Genomic DNA, 14,142 nt, shown 5'->3' on the forward strand with positions numbered 1-14,142 from the left:
CACACAGTTCAGGAAGAGGGCACAGTAAAGTCTAATGATAAAATTTTTATAATTTTAAGTTTCTCAAAAATAATGTATTTTTCCAAGAAAAAAAGTGAAAAGAGATTGACCGACTTAAAAAAATATATATACTTTTTTTTTTCATTTAGTTCTCGTAGTGCTGGCAATCAAATCTAGGATATTGGCTTCAGTGACAGTCATGTGCTCCACCACTGCAGTACATCTCCAAACCCCCTTTTAAACGTTAAACTTCACAGCAACAACAACCCCTTTCTTCTTCTCCTCCTCTTTCTCCCTTTTCTCTCCTTCCTTCTTTTCTTTCTCTTCCTTTTTCAATCTTTGTGACAGACTCTTACTAAGCCACCTAGGCTGCTCTTGAATTTGTGTTCATTCAGCCTCAACCTCCCATGTAGTAGAGGTTATAGGTCTGTGCCACCATGCGTAGCTGAGCTCAATTTTAACACAGAGGAAATAACAGAATACAAAAGTTTAAATGGAGAGAAACTCGAAGTAAATCCACATGAATCAGGAACAAGAGAAGGATGTACAAAAGATCACACAGTGTAAACCCACAGTACCTGTCCTGATCCACTTTCCTAAGCACTGTATACTCTAGGTACTTGTTGAATTAAATAGCAATAGAATAAAGATCTTATTGATCAATTAAGAAGATCCTGTGGAACAGAGTTCAACTGTTTCAGATGAAAGAATTAGCCTATTGGTGCTGTTATGAGTGGACTGAGACCTGTATTAGACTGGCTCTTTTAATTAGAGTCATTGCAACAGCAGAAAAACCAAAATACATTCTACAGAATTAATGAAACACTGGACAATCTAGCATCATATATTAAGTTTTCTTTCTGACCATAATGACCAGATCAGAAAGGAAGATGCAGACAGTTTTATTTCATGGAGCTGATGATGATATTTTTTACAACGTTAGAAAGTATCTCTCTCTCTTTTTTTGTATAATCAATGACAATTAAAAAATCGAGACCTCCATTTCAACAACATGGTGTTCTTGAAGTATATGCAAAAGACTGCTCAATACTCTTCTATATGTATTTACTATTCTTAGTTTTAGATGGGTACAATTTCATCTAGAATATAGGCTCTAGTGTCCAGCAGTTTTTGCAATAAAGTTTGGGGTAGACCAAACTTTGGCAAATGATATAAGTAGTCAAACTTGGGACTGGAGAGATGGCCCAGTGGTTAAGAGCACTGGCTGCTCTTCCAGAGGTCCCGAGTTCAAAACTCAGCAACCACATGGTGGCTCACAACCATCTGTTATGAGATCTGATGCCCTCTTCTGGGGTGTCTGAAGTCAGCTACAGTGTGCCTACATATAAAATAAATAAATCTTTTTTTAAAAAGTCAGCTTCTGAGATGTGTCCTCAAACAAAAGAAATGCCATTCTTTTTTCCTTTATTCCCTTTAGTCCCCCTGGCTGGAATTAAACAACCAGACATATGCTTCAGCAGTCATTGTGAATGTTGTTATGGTTTGAGGACCATAGCCACACAAGATGAGGCAGCAAGACCTCAAGCTCTCCAGGAAGCTCCCATGCTGATCCCTGCGGATGCTGTCCAGAACTTTAGAATATGAAGAGGAATCGTTCTCTTCGTTAAGCTGTTGTCATTTCGTTGTTAGTGTTGGTGACAGTAATGGTCATTTGAGGTTCAACTTAATTCTAAAGTAGACTGACTGGTTATTTATAAAGGCAGATACTATGAGGAAAACTACCTAGATTATCTATTTCATCACACTACTTCTTACCAGCTCTAAAGAGGAAGGGAAATGCACTTCAGTGTCTTTACTCAGTGAAACAACGACAGCCATTTGACCAAAGAAGCAAAACTGGCATTATCCAAATAAAGATGGCGTAACTTTCCATTTCCATTCTTTCAGCCTACTTCTCACTCTGCTCCTTCTTTGCTGTTCCCTTTCATCCACTCCTTTATTCTTTTAACTTATCTCTCAAGTTCAAGCCCACACATATTTGGATCCTTTGAATATTTCATTTTTTAAAACATTTACCATTTAATAGGATCCATGCCCTTTATATGAATGCAAGTTCAAAGGCCATGGTTAATTCTTTGTGGGTGCTGATCCCCTGAGCAGATCCAAGGATTTAAGAAGATTTATCCATAATGAAGAAAGAGCCTTTTCTCTAAACTCTCTTCAAGAGCAAAAGAGATACCACTCACAAAACAAAAAAACAAAAAAAAATGTGAATTTTTCTAGTCTTACACTTTTCAGATTTCACTTTCTTAATAAATACATTTTCCTAATGTTTAAAATGTACCAACTTCCTTTCTGAGTGGCACATTACTTGTCACACAAGGAGTAATGCTTTCCATTGTTTTTGCTCTTGGATAAAATATTCTTATTTTGTAGCCTTATTTATAACAAATATTTAAAGTTGACTTCTGGACACTTTAAAAGACTCCTTGACTTCAAAATGTTATAGACCAGTTGCTTATTGAAAATATGTTTTGTAAGCTCAGAAATGTAAGATTTTCGAGTCTTTAAAAGACAAGTGGGCATGTGTGAGCTCAACAATGGTGTCAGAAGATCAACAGTCACTGAAGCGAGGACCACACCCGAAGCCAGTTTTTATTTCCTCTTGCTAATGGGTATCCATGGAGAGAGTAGAGAAGCCAGGTCGAAGGGCCTTTTCCAAAATTCCAAGTTTGTAACATTTCATTGGTCAGTAGCTTTGCTCACAGCTTGGGGCTTAAGCCACTCTGGAGTTAGCTCATTAGTGTAGAAATATCTGTCTTGGGCTTGGTTTTATCTGAGCTGCCTGTGGCCAGTCCATAACACATCAGTTATTTGTATTTTTTCCTACTTTATTCATCCAACTCTTGAAAGAAAGTGGATACTGTTTTGGGCTAAAATGTCAAGTCAGAACACCTGAATTCTAATCAACCTATAAAGTTTTTTCCTGAATTCCTTATTAAAGTGACTCACAAGTGATAAGTATTTACTTTAAAAACCACACACTCAGAGTCTCTGTTTTCCATAGTGAGACTATTTTGGGAACATAAAATTTAAAATGGAGTAAAAAAATGAAAGTCCGTTTTATCTTGGCAAGATTCTAATTTTCAGAGACAAAAAGTGCAATTTTGGTTTTTATTTGCCCCTCCATTTAGCGGTCATGATATTTTTTTCTCACCTGCACAACACACATTTTAGTTGATTCTAACATAGACAAATTTCACTTATCAGAAAAGGGCTATTCATTGGATGAAACAGGTGGCCAGTCATCTTGCTATATCCTGTCAGGTTGAGCTACTAAAAGATAGCTGCCTCTGTTATTTGGGCTTATGGGAACAGTGAGGCTTGTTTTACCAAAGGGATAAGAAAATGCATCAATATATTGCTAGAACAAGATGTCATGTTATCTTCTAAAAAAAGGTGAACCAACCACATTCAAAGTTTAGAGATGCATGAAGACATGTTTTTGTTTCAGGGACACACCCTCACCCTTTCTATGGTGGTGAAAAGGAGGCTAAGATCATTGGAGAACATACTCATATAGTTTTTCTCTGATGTAGACTGCTCCATGCTCAAGCCACTTCATGTCCGAGAGTTCTCTAATCCTTTTATCCTTCTGCCTAACTTTTGCTGGCACATGATTGGAAGTTCCCATAAATAAGCTGATGCCATCCTAGATCTTGCATTGCCACATAATTTAGCAGGTTGCTCCAAGGAAGAGTAAGTCATTCATTCAAAAGAAGGCTGTGCTTGGAGCCAGGTTGGTCATGAGTGCCAAGACTTGGTGCCAAGACTTGGCCTTTGTGTTATTCTTCTACACCCTGCCACAACCCTGGTCTCCTCAAATGGGAGTTTGATGGCACTACCTTTCAGGTTCCAAGAGCTCCCTGTCATTTAGAATCTAGGTTTACTCTTTAGGAGAGAACTCAGTGGGAGTACCAGCTAAATGACAAGATACAACCTAGTACATCAACTTCCAGGCATTAGGGCAGAGGGGATTGCATTAAATTCTGATAGCAGACTCATGAAATCTATGCATATAAGAGGGAGAAGAGGGAACAGAGAGACTTCCGCAAGCATACAAAACTTTGTACCAATTTCAGTGGTTTATGGATGCCTTAGAGATATGTGAGCTGCACTGGACTGACTCTGGAGCAAACAGTGGACAGACAGAACTGTGATGAAGGGAAGACTTAATTTTCGTGTGTGTACAAAAGGACCAAAATGGCTTTTCACATGGGACTAAGGCAGAGACAGGAAAACAATGCAGTGAGACAAATACCTGCCTTATACGGTGAGCAGACAGTTCATCAGCGATGCAGTTAAACCTTAGCAGTGAGAATCAACATGGATTTTATCCACCTACTTGGCCATGTTACAATGGCCGGGTATTTGGTCAAAACCAGTTTACGTCAGCAGACTAAGTCAAGCACACTGCAATTTCTAATGTGGTATTTGTTGGGGATCAATGGCATCATGGAGACCAATGGAAAAGGGGACCAAGGAAGGTTCCTAAAGGGTCAGACATGTTCTGTATTTTGGTTGAAGCACTGCTCATTAAGTTTGTGCACTTCTCATTGTACCCTTAAAAATCTATGCATTTCACCATATGTATATTTCATTTGAATCTAAAAGGCTCCAGAATTGCAATACTTTTTCCAAGATGGACCTATTCGCCCCCCTTAGAAAATTAGATTTTCCACTTAATTTTCTTAATTATTGGGATGAATGGGGAAAAAGAAAGAAAAACTGATGTAACTCAGGCATAAATATTTCTGTTACAGATCTCTATAGAGAAATCTATAGCATTTGAATGCTCCCTTTGAATATCCTAAAAGTTCCTGACTACAGATTTATGGCTGTGATTTCTGTCCCACAGCCCTTGAGCTGTATGTTTAGGTCTGACATCAGTGTTGAGAGTGAAACTAAGAGCAGAAAATATGAACCTCACAGCCAGCCAACTCCCTGCCTAGGGAAGGGTTCCACACATCATTCTGGGTTTGTACTCAGTCATAATATAAACATGCACATACGTATGTGTCTCGGAACATTGCAAGGACACGAGATACACGAATCTGCAAATTTAGATTGGACTATTTAGAGATTGTGCACTCTTTAGAGATTCAGAACAAAGGACTCCATGTTTTGTCTGTGTCTGGTGCTGTTTAAACAGTGATCTGTGCTAGGTTGGATAGTTAGATCCAGTCTTTTTGCAGTCTGCCACAGGTCTATGCTTGTGTCTGATGCCCAAAGGCAATGTCTGTGTATACAAAACCATTAGCTTAGCAGGGTTCAGGGGCCAGTAACCTGGATGTCACAGCTCAATAACACAGACAATCCTCTTAGAAACGACTTGGAGAAGATTTTCATAGAATTTTTTTTTTCATTTTGCATGCCTCAAGTTAAATTAAAAACAATTTAAAACCATTTTTTTTTACAATTTACAAGTGCTCATATAAGAAGATGACTTTAAAAACAAAACAAAACAAAACAAAAAAACAAACCCACCCAAGCACCCAGAACGCATCTAGCAAACAACGCTAATGTTACACAGGCTGAGACCAAAGACCTCGCAGCTCCGTGTTCGCTGGTCTGGTCGGCAGGGGGCGCAGTCCTGCTGTCTAGGAGGAAGGTGACGCTGTAGGATCCCCGGAGCTAGAGGCCAATGGTGCTTTGTTCCCTAACTCAAGTTCAGGAGCTGCATTTCAGAGTCAATGTCATTACTTATTTCGACCTGAAAAAGAAAATATAAATTGCTTTAAAGAACTCCAGTGCTGATAAATGAAAAGCCTGTCCCTTTCTCCAGGCCTTTTGAAATGCAAAGCAATTTAGGGTGGGCCTGCTTCTGTTGGACCCGGGAGCTAGGAAGGCTAAAGGCTCAGCTCTTCTTGGGATGAGATGGACTCATTGTCTCGGGAGGGAAGGCACTATATATCCCCAGTTTACTAGCCATACTCCCGTAGCCTCTTCATGATACCGTCTTGGTCTAAGAAAAATCGTGGACCTGGCTCCCTCACCAATATCCTATCCTGGGATGTATAGCATTACATATGCATTTGCCTTGGTCACTGTGCCTAAATATTTGGTGGGGAAACAGAAAGAAAGCAAAACAAAACAACACATCCCACCACCCCACCACCAGGGGCAAAAAGCCTCTTCTTAGCAGTGTCTTTCAGATGGGATCAACATTCAGTCCATGGACTAGGTAAAGTTTATCTTTCTCTACAGTGTGGGTGGACATTGTGGGATCATTCGAAAGCCTCACCACACAGTGAGGTTTCCTGAGTCCCAGGGGTTTCTCCTGCCAGATCATTTGTAGCATTGACTCATCCCTGTTCTTCAGTCTGCTAGCCTCAACTGAAGATTGAAGACTTTCTAGGCTCAATTACTGCCTAGGCCAGTTTCTTAACATCTCTACCAACTCTTTTTTCTTCCCCACTCTATCCTTTACCCTCATATCTCCTGTTTCAGTTCCTGCTTCTGTGTCTCCAGCAGCACCCCTACCCACCACCACCAATGTAAAGTTTGCTTGTCTGGCCAACCCAAAAGCACTACAACCCTCCTGTGTGAATCATTCCGGTCTCCACATTTTGAACAGAGTGTTCCCACAACCTCTTTTGTAGCCTTTGGAATGCTTAGGTCTGAACGATGTGTCTGTGCTCAAAGTCATAGTCAGCTTCAGCACCATACCTGCATAGCCAGGTAGAGTGTGTTAGCTCTCTCCATCTCTCTCCTGCGAAGCCTTAGCTGGTCTAAACCTTAACACTCATTTGACAACCCAGGGGAAACTAACCTCTGTACACTTCTACTAGTGCTTAGCTTGCCCTGTCTCATCCTGCTACAAGAACTCAAGTGAGCTCTATACTTCCCTATGTGCGGTTCGTGGCCACTAAAGACACTTTCTACGCTGCTCCTCGAAGTCATATGAGTTTTTCCCTCCCAAAATAATTGTAGCGGCTATTCCTGGTTGTCAACTTGACTATATCTGGAATGGACTACAATCCAAAATTGGAAGGCTCACCATGACCCTAATCTGGAGGCTGGGAGATAGAAGTTTCTGATCTGGATCTTGGTATGGAGATCTTGAGGCATAGTGGCTATGGATTCCAGAAGATTAAGACAGGGAGATCCCTGAGTTCAAGGTTATCTGGGATTAAAGGTGTGGTGGCACGCACCTTTAATCTGGGCTATACCTTCTGCTGGAGATATATAAGGACATTTGAAGAAGGAAGGCTCTCTCTCTCTCCTTCGCCTGCTTGCCGTGTGGGACTGAGCAACATCTTGGCTTTCCATTCACAGCTGCTATTGACCATTGTTGGGAATTGCACTGCAGACTGTAAGTCATCAATAAATCCCTTTACTATATAGAGACTACCTATAAGTTCTGTGACTCTAGAGAACCCTGACTAATACAATAATCCTAAGCATCTGACCAGGAAAGCTCTTTCACACTACTTTCACTGTCTAGACATTTCTCTCCCACTAGTGTAGTTCAGTGACTTGGAATGCACTTTTCAGTCATAATTTGAAATAGTTTAAAAAATCTCTGGCTTCTTACTTTTCCCTTTCTTGTGTCTCTCTTCTCCCCACAAATTGTGTTTCCTCCTGCACAACCTAGGAGGCCCCTGGCCATCTGGAGTCTTGCTGCAGCATTTATTCTGTGCTTTTGTTTCTTTGGAGTCTGAGTGCAAGCTCCTAAGTCTAATCCTTGCACTCTGCATTTTAACTGTGATTTCCATGGGGACATAAAGAGATGTGATCATAAAAATAGAAATTTATGACTTCATACAGTCTAAAGTTAGCAGGAAGAGTGCAGGTTCTAACGATCATGTCTCTGTGAACACATGAAGCTGGTTTCAATGAAGAAGCTTGTTTGAGTGCAGTAGATAAAAGCAGGAGCCTTACTGTATCTAGTATATGGGAGCCAAGGATACTACTGGATAGCAGTTTCACAGTGGAACAGACCTGATCCAAGAAATTACCCGGCCCAACAAAGTGTGTGTAGAGGCCAGGATTACCTGTCTGACTATAAGTATATGCCTGCTTGTCTGTTTACTTTTACTTAGACTCCACCACCTCAGTTCTTAAAAATATTTAATACATTTCATACCTGCATTGCTCCAATTACCCAGAAATAGTCATTATAGTAGATTTGTTTAAATGATAATCCACATTACATTAGACTATTATGTCTCCTCAATCTATTTTAATTATTAAAATTTCCTCATAATTAAATTCTTTTTACTTAATTATGGACATCAAGATTTGGTTCATGTTACTAAATAGAGTAGTTCAAGGTCAGGCTTGACTTTACAGACGGGCATCTGGTTGGTGTTCATATCTGGTAGGTGGTGGTATACATGCATTTCTTATGTGGCACAGAAATAGCTATGAATGAGCAATAGGTCTAGGTATTGATTTTGGATCCTTAAACTCATGACTCTCCTCACTTTCTTGCTTTTAAATAGGTGCATGAATAAAGTTTATTAATGGCTCGATTAACCCAGCCTCCAAAGGCAGAGAAAAAGCAGACGACAAGACAATGATGCTAACTCAATGTGTTCCTGGTAGTCTTGCAATAATTTTTCTTTCTACTTGTTTTCTAAGTTTCTTGGTGTTATGTCTGGTGTGTGTGTGTGTGTGTGTGTGTGTGTGTGTGTGAGAGAGAGAGAGAGAGAGAGAGAGAGAGAGAGAGAGAGAGAGAGAGTTCTGTCCTTGCTTATGTTATTTCTAGTATTGTTTTTCCAAAGACTTGGAATAGTGTAATAGTGTTTTTAATGTAATTCAAACACAGATGGCAGAAGCAAAGGAAGATTTCTGCAAACTGTCTCTGAACTCCACATATCTGACATAGTGCACGTGCAACACTACACACACACACACACACACACACACACACACACACACATACACACAGTTGTAAAGAACTGATCTTTGAGAGGGTTGTGGTGGTGCACCCCTTTAATTGTAGCACCCAAGAGGCAAGAGTCTGAATTCTAGGCATGGTTGAGACCTTGCTGGGCTGAAACCACACACACACACACACACACACACACTGATTTTTAAAAAGATGAATGGTTGTGGGACATGAGCGGACCTAAAATGCTGTGTCAACAAATAGAGAAGTTGAAAATGACTGTGAACAGAAATGAATTTGTACAGTAAGATATAGCCCTATATGTGTGGCAGCATGGTCATCTCTTCAGTTGGGTAAAGATTGGGCTCTACAAAGTTCTAGGAGCAGAGAATGAGGTTTCATGTCACAGTGTCAGATAAAGGATGGCAGAGTCCCCAAAGAAAAGTGGATAATTGATTGATCTTTAGTTGTAGTGTCCACATTGGTGTGTGTGTGTGTGTGTGTGTGTGTGTGTGTGTGTGTGTGTGTATGTATGGACGGGGCACATAGCCTATTATAATGATGAAACTGATCTCCATCTAAAATCAGCATTTTACACAATGGCTACATATTAAACATATGCTCTTACAGTAGTCATAACAATGTGTAACCCCTTCTCACAATGAATCAGAAAGTCACTAACGCCTGTGAGAATAAAAGAGTTCCCAAACTAGAGATGGCAAGGAGCTGAGATGAAGCAATCCTTGTGTTATATGTACAGATAATCCTGTCTCTCCTTTGGAACAACTAAGACTGCACTGAGTGTGTTGCAGTTGTAGTGCCCTTGAGATAGTTCTCAAAGGCTAATGTTTCTAAAACTGTTTTCTGTTTCCAGGGGCAGATGGTGGTTCTCAATGAATGGGACTCCATGATTAGCAATGGAAAGAGTGAGACAGCCATCACTAGGAATAAAACTTAGTTAAGAGTATGCTATGTACCACAGAGGACAGAGCTAGCGTATTTTATACATCTTGCTTGGTAAGCTGTGAAAACTGGTTGAGGACAAATGCAAACAACATTAAGGAGAGTTATCATTTGTCATCTTTATTCTATTTAAGCTACTGTTGCTGACAATCAGATACTATAAGTTTTTCTTCTTTATTATTATATTTTTATTTAAAACAGTTTTAAATTTAAATATATTTCAGTCATATTCTCCCCAAGCCCTCTGTCCTGCCTGATCCTCTCCCACTCCCTACCTACCCAACCTTAGTTATTTCCTAAGTAAACAAATAAAAACCCAATACAACACCCCTCCCAATCAAGAAAACAACATAAAATATTAACCCCTCAAAAAAAAAGTCAATAACCAACCAACCAAACAAACAAACAAACAAAACCAACAACAATTTACCAAACTGTGGCCAAATAAAAGCACACAAAAAGCTATGGAGTATATTATATGCTGATCAACTACTTCTAAACATGAGACATGCCCTTACATAAGACATGAGATATACTCAGCCTCAGTTCATTGGAGAAAGCCTATTTCCCCTCTCCAAACGGGTAAATGACAGTTTAGTTGTTAACCATTACCCTAGTTGCTAGATTTCCTTCCTTCCTTCCTTCCTTCCTTCCTTCCTTCCTTCCTTCCTTCCTTCCTTCCTTCCTTCCTTCCTTCCTTCCTTCCTCCNCCTCCCTCCCTCCCTCCCTCCCTCCCTGTCTTCTTCCCTCTCTTCCTTCCTGTCTTCTATCTGTCTATCTTTTCTCTCTCTACCTCTCTTTTTCCTTTCACTTTCTTTCTTTCTTTCTTTCTTTCTTTCTTTCTTTCTTTCTTTCTTTCTTTCTTTCTTTCTTTCTTTCTTTCTTTCTTTTCTCTCTCTGTTTCTTTCTTTCAATCAATATAAATGAAAACATAATAAGATAAAACAAAAACTATCACATTGAAGTTGGACAAGGCAAACCAACAAAAAGAAAGGAACCTAAGAAGGCACACGAATCAAAGACCCACTCTTTTTCACACTCACGAATCCTATAAAAAAACAGCAAACTGGAAGCCATAATAAAAGTGAAGAGGACCTACTGCCTTAGTCTCTGTGAGTTCATATGAGTTCTGATCATGTTGATTTAAAGGGCCTTGTTTTCTTGGTGTTCTCCATCCCTCTGGCTCTTATATTCTTTCTGCCCCTTCTTTTGTGGTGTTTCCAGAGATCTGAAGGGTAAGATTTGATGGAGATATCCCATTTAGGACTGAGTACTCCAAAGTCTCCCTTTATCTGCATAACATCTGGCTGTGGGTCTCTACATCTGCTGCAACTAAATCTTCTCTGATGACCATCAAATGAGGCACTCATCAGTGAGTCTAGCAGAAAGTCATTAAAAGTCATTTTATCACACATGGGTTCCATCCTGTGAATTGGGGTTTAAGTCAAATCAGCTATTTGTTGGTTATTCCACCAGCTCTGTGACACCATTGCACTAACATATCTTGCAGGTGCTACTCCACTTAGATCAAGGGTTTTGTGGCTAGCTTGGCGTTTCCCTTTATTCTTTAATAGCATGTACAGAATCTTCCTGTTTCAAAGACTCTAGAATGTAGGGTGAAGGCTCTGTGTAGGCACAAATTTGACCTCTCCATGTTCAATGAGTTCTATAGGTGTTGTCTTCAGTAATGGGGCCTCACTGTGAGTTTGTGGAAAACAACATAAATTCTTGGCAACAGCCAGGGTTGCTTGGGAATTTCTGAGGAGTCTCTGTGGAGAACAACTCAAGTAAATGCACCCCAATTCCCATAATGTACAGTTTGTTTGGTGACAAGTGATACTCAGTTGGTTCTCTCTCTCTCTGTCTCTCTGTCTCTCTCTCTCTCCCCCATTATTGGCAATTTCATTTAAACTGCCTTCCTATATGTATGCATATATTTTAGGAAGCTTTTACTGTACTACATTTATATACTACCCCTCACACACCCCTTAATTTTAGCTATCTCTTCTACCCCACCTGTTCCCTTTCACGACTTCTCTTTCTCCCAACTCAGTACTCCTACTTTTGAAGCCCTTTGAACTCTTATCTATCTATTCTATTTCCCTTTTCTAACTAGATCTGTTCCCTCTAGTCCCTTACCCTGTACCTAGCCACTCTGGTTCTCTTGATGGCAACTTGCTTATCACTGACTTTACAGCTACTATCTACATATAAACAAATATGCACTATACTTTTTTGGGTCTGGGTTACCTCATTCAGGATAATCTTTTAGTTCCATCTATTTTGCTTACAAATTGCATAATGCCATTTTAAAAGGAGACAGGTGAGTAATGCTCTGTTGTGTAACTGTACCTCATTTTTTTCACCCATTCTTCTGTTGAGGGACATCTAGGTTTCGAATTCTGGGTTATGAAATTGGTATGCTGTTCTAAGCAATTGACATGGTTGAGCAAGTGTTTTGTGGTAGGATGAAGTATTGTTTGGGTATATGCCCATAACTGGTATTACTGGATTTTGAGTCCATCTTGCTGAAAAACTGCCACATGGATTTCCAAAGAGGCTATTTAAATTTCCACTCCCACTAGCAATGGAGGAGTGTCCCTCTTACTCCATATCCTCACCAGGAAGTGTTGTCACTTGTTTTGTTGATCTTAGTCATTCTAGCAGGTGTATGATGGAATCTCAAAGTAGTTTTGATTAACATCTCCCTGGTGACTAAGGATGTTGAACTTCTTTACGTACGTCTGAGGCATTTGGGTTTCCTCTAGAATTCTTTTGTTTAGATCTGTAACCCATTTTTAGCTGGGTTATTTGTTTTCTTGATATCTAGTTCTTCGAGTTCTTTATATATTTTGGATATTAGCCCTCTATTGAATATGGAGTTGGTAAAAATCTTTTCCCATTCTGTAGGTTCTCTTTGTCTGAATGACAGTGTTCTTTGCTTGTTTTTCTCTGATTTATTTCCCAAACCATTTCTCATTTGTATATAGAACAGCTACTGCTTTTCAGTTTCATGAGGTGTCATTTATTAACTGTTGATCTTAGTGCCTGCACTATAAAATATTCTGTTCAGAAAGTCTTCTCCTTTGCCAATGAGTTCAAGGCTATCCCCTACTTTCTTTTCTATTAGGTTCAGTGTATCAGGTTTTATGTTGAGATATTTGATCTTATGAGTTAATTTTGTATCCAGCCATTTATTTAGCTGAAGTTTTTCAACTGTATGGGTTCCCTGATAGAATTTTTAGGGCCCCTTATGTATATCATCATATCATCTGCAAATAGTGGTACTTTGACTTCTTCCTTTCCAATTTGTATTTCCATGATCTTCTTTATTGTACAATTGTTTTAGTTAAGACTTGAGGTACTATATTGACTAGTTATGGGCAAAGTGGGCAAGCTTGCTTTGTTCATGATTTTAGTGGAATTGGTAAACTGCCATAAAAAATATGTTCATGTATGTGCCTTGTATCTGTAATCTCTCTAGACTCTGTCATGAAGGGGTATTGTATTTGTTGATGACATTTTACACATTGAATGAGATGATAATGGTTTTTTTTCTTTCAAATTGTTTACGTGGTAGATTACATTTATTGATTTACCTATGTTAAGCCATCCCTGTGTCTCTGGAATTAAGCTTCTTGATCATGATGGATGACCTTTTTTGATGTTTTTAGATTGGATTTGCTAGTATTTTATTGTGTATTTTTGCTTCTATGATTAGAAGGGAAATTGAGCTATAATTCTTTGTTAGTTAGTTAGTTTGTTTGTTTGTTTGTTTGTTTGTTTCGAGATAGGGTTTCTCTGTGTAGTCCTGGCTGTGCTGGAACTCACTCTGTAGACCAGACTGGCCTTAAACTCAGAAATCCGCCTTCCTCTGCCTCCCAAGTGCTGGGATTTAAAGGTGTGTGCCACCACCGCCCAGCTATTATTCTTATTTTTTTATTAAGTCTTTATGTTGTTTGGATATCAAAGTAATTCTGCCCTCATTAAAATAAAGTAGGCCATGTTACTTTTGTTTCTATTTAATGGAATAATTTGAGGAGAAATGGCATTAAGTCTTCTTTAAAAGACTGGTAGAATTTTGCTGTAAAATTATGTAACCTTGGGCTTCTTTTAAGTTGGGAGACTTTTAATGACTGCTTCTATTTCATTAGTGACGATAGGCATGTTTAAATTGCATATATGATCTTGATTGTACTTTGTGAAGTGTTATGTATCCAGAAAATTATCCATTCCTTTAATGGTCTAACTTGGTGAAGTGCAGGGTTTTAAAGCATGTCCGTATTATTCTCTAGACTTCCTTGGTGTCTGTAATTATGTCC

At 39.2% G+C, this 14,142-nt stretch overlaps 1 protein-coding gene across 1 annotated transcript in view; it reads right to left on the reverse strand.

Moving 5' to 3' along the window:
* Positions 1–1,962: 1,962 nt before the first annotated feature.
* Nkain3 (sodium/potassium transporting ATPase interacting 3) overlaps positions 1,963–14,142 on the reverse strand; it is a 617,618-nt gene continuing 605,438 nt past the window's right edge. The window contains exon 6 of the mRNA XM_021159668.1: positions 1,963–5,734. Coding sequence (XP_021015327.1) covers positions 5,721–5,734 — 14 coding nt within the window. The 3' untranslated portion in view covers positions 1,963–5,720. The remainder of the gene's footprint in view (positions 5,735–14,142) is intronic.

This window comes from Mus caroli, chromosome 4 (assembly GCF_900094665.2).
Source record: "Mus caroli chromosome 4, CAROLI_EIJ_v1.1, whole genome shotgun sequence".
NCBI lineage: Eukaryota > Metazoa > Chordata > Mammalia > Rodentia > Muridae > Mus > Mus caroli.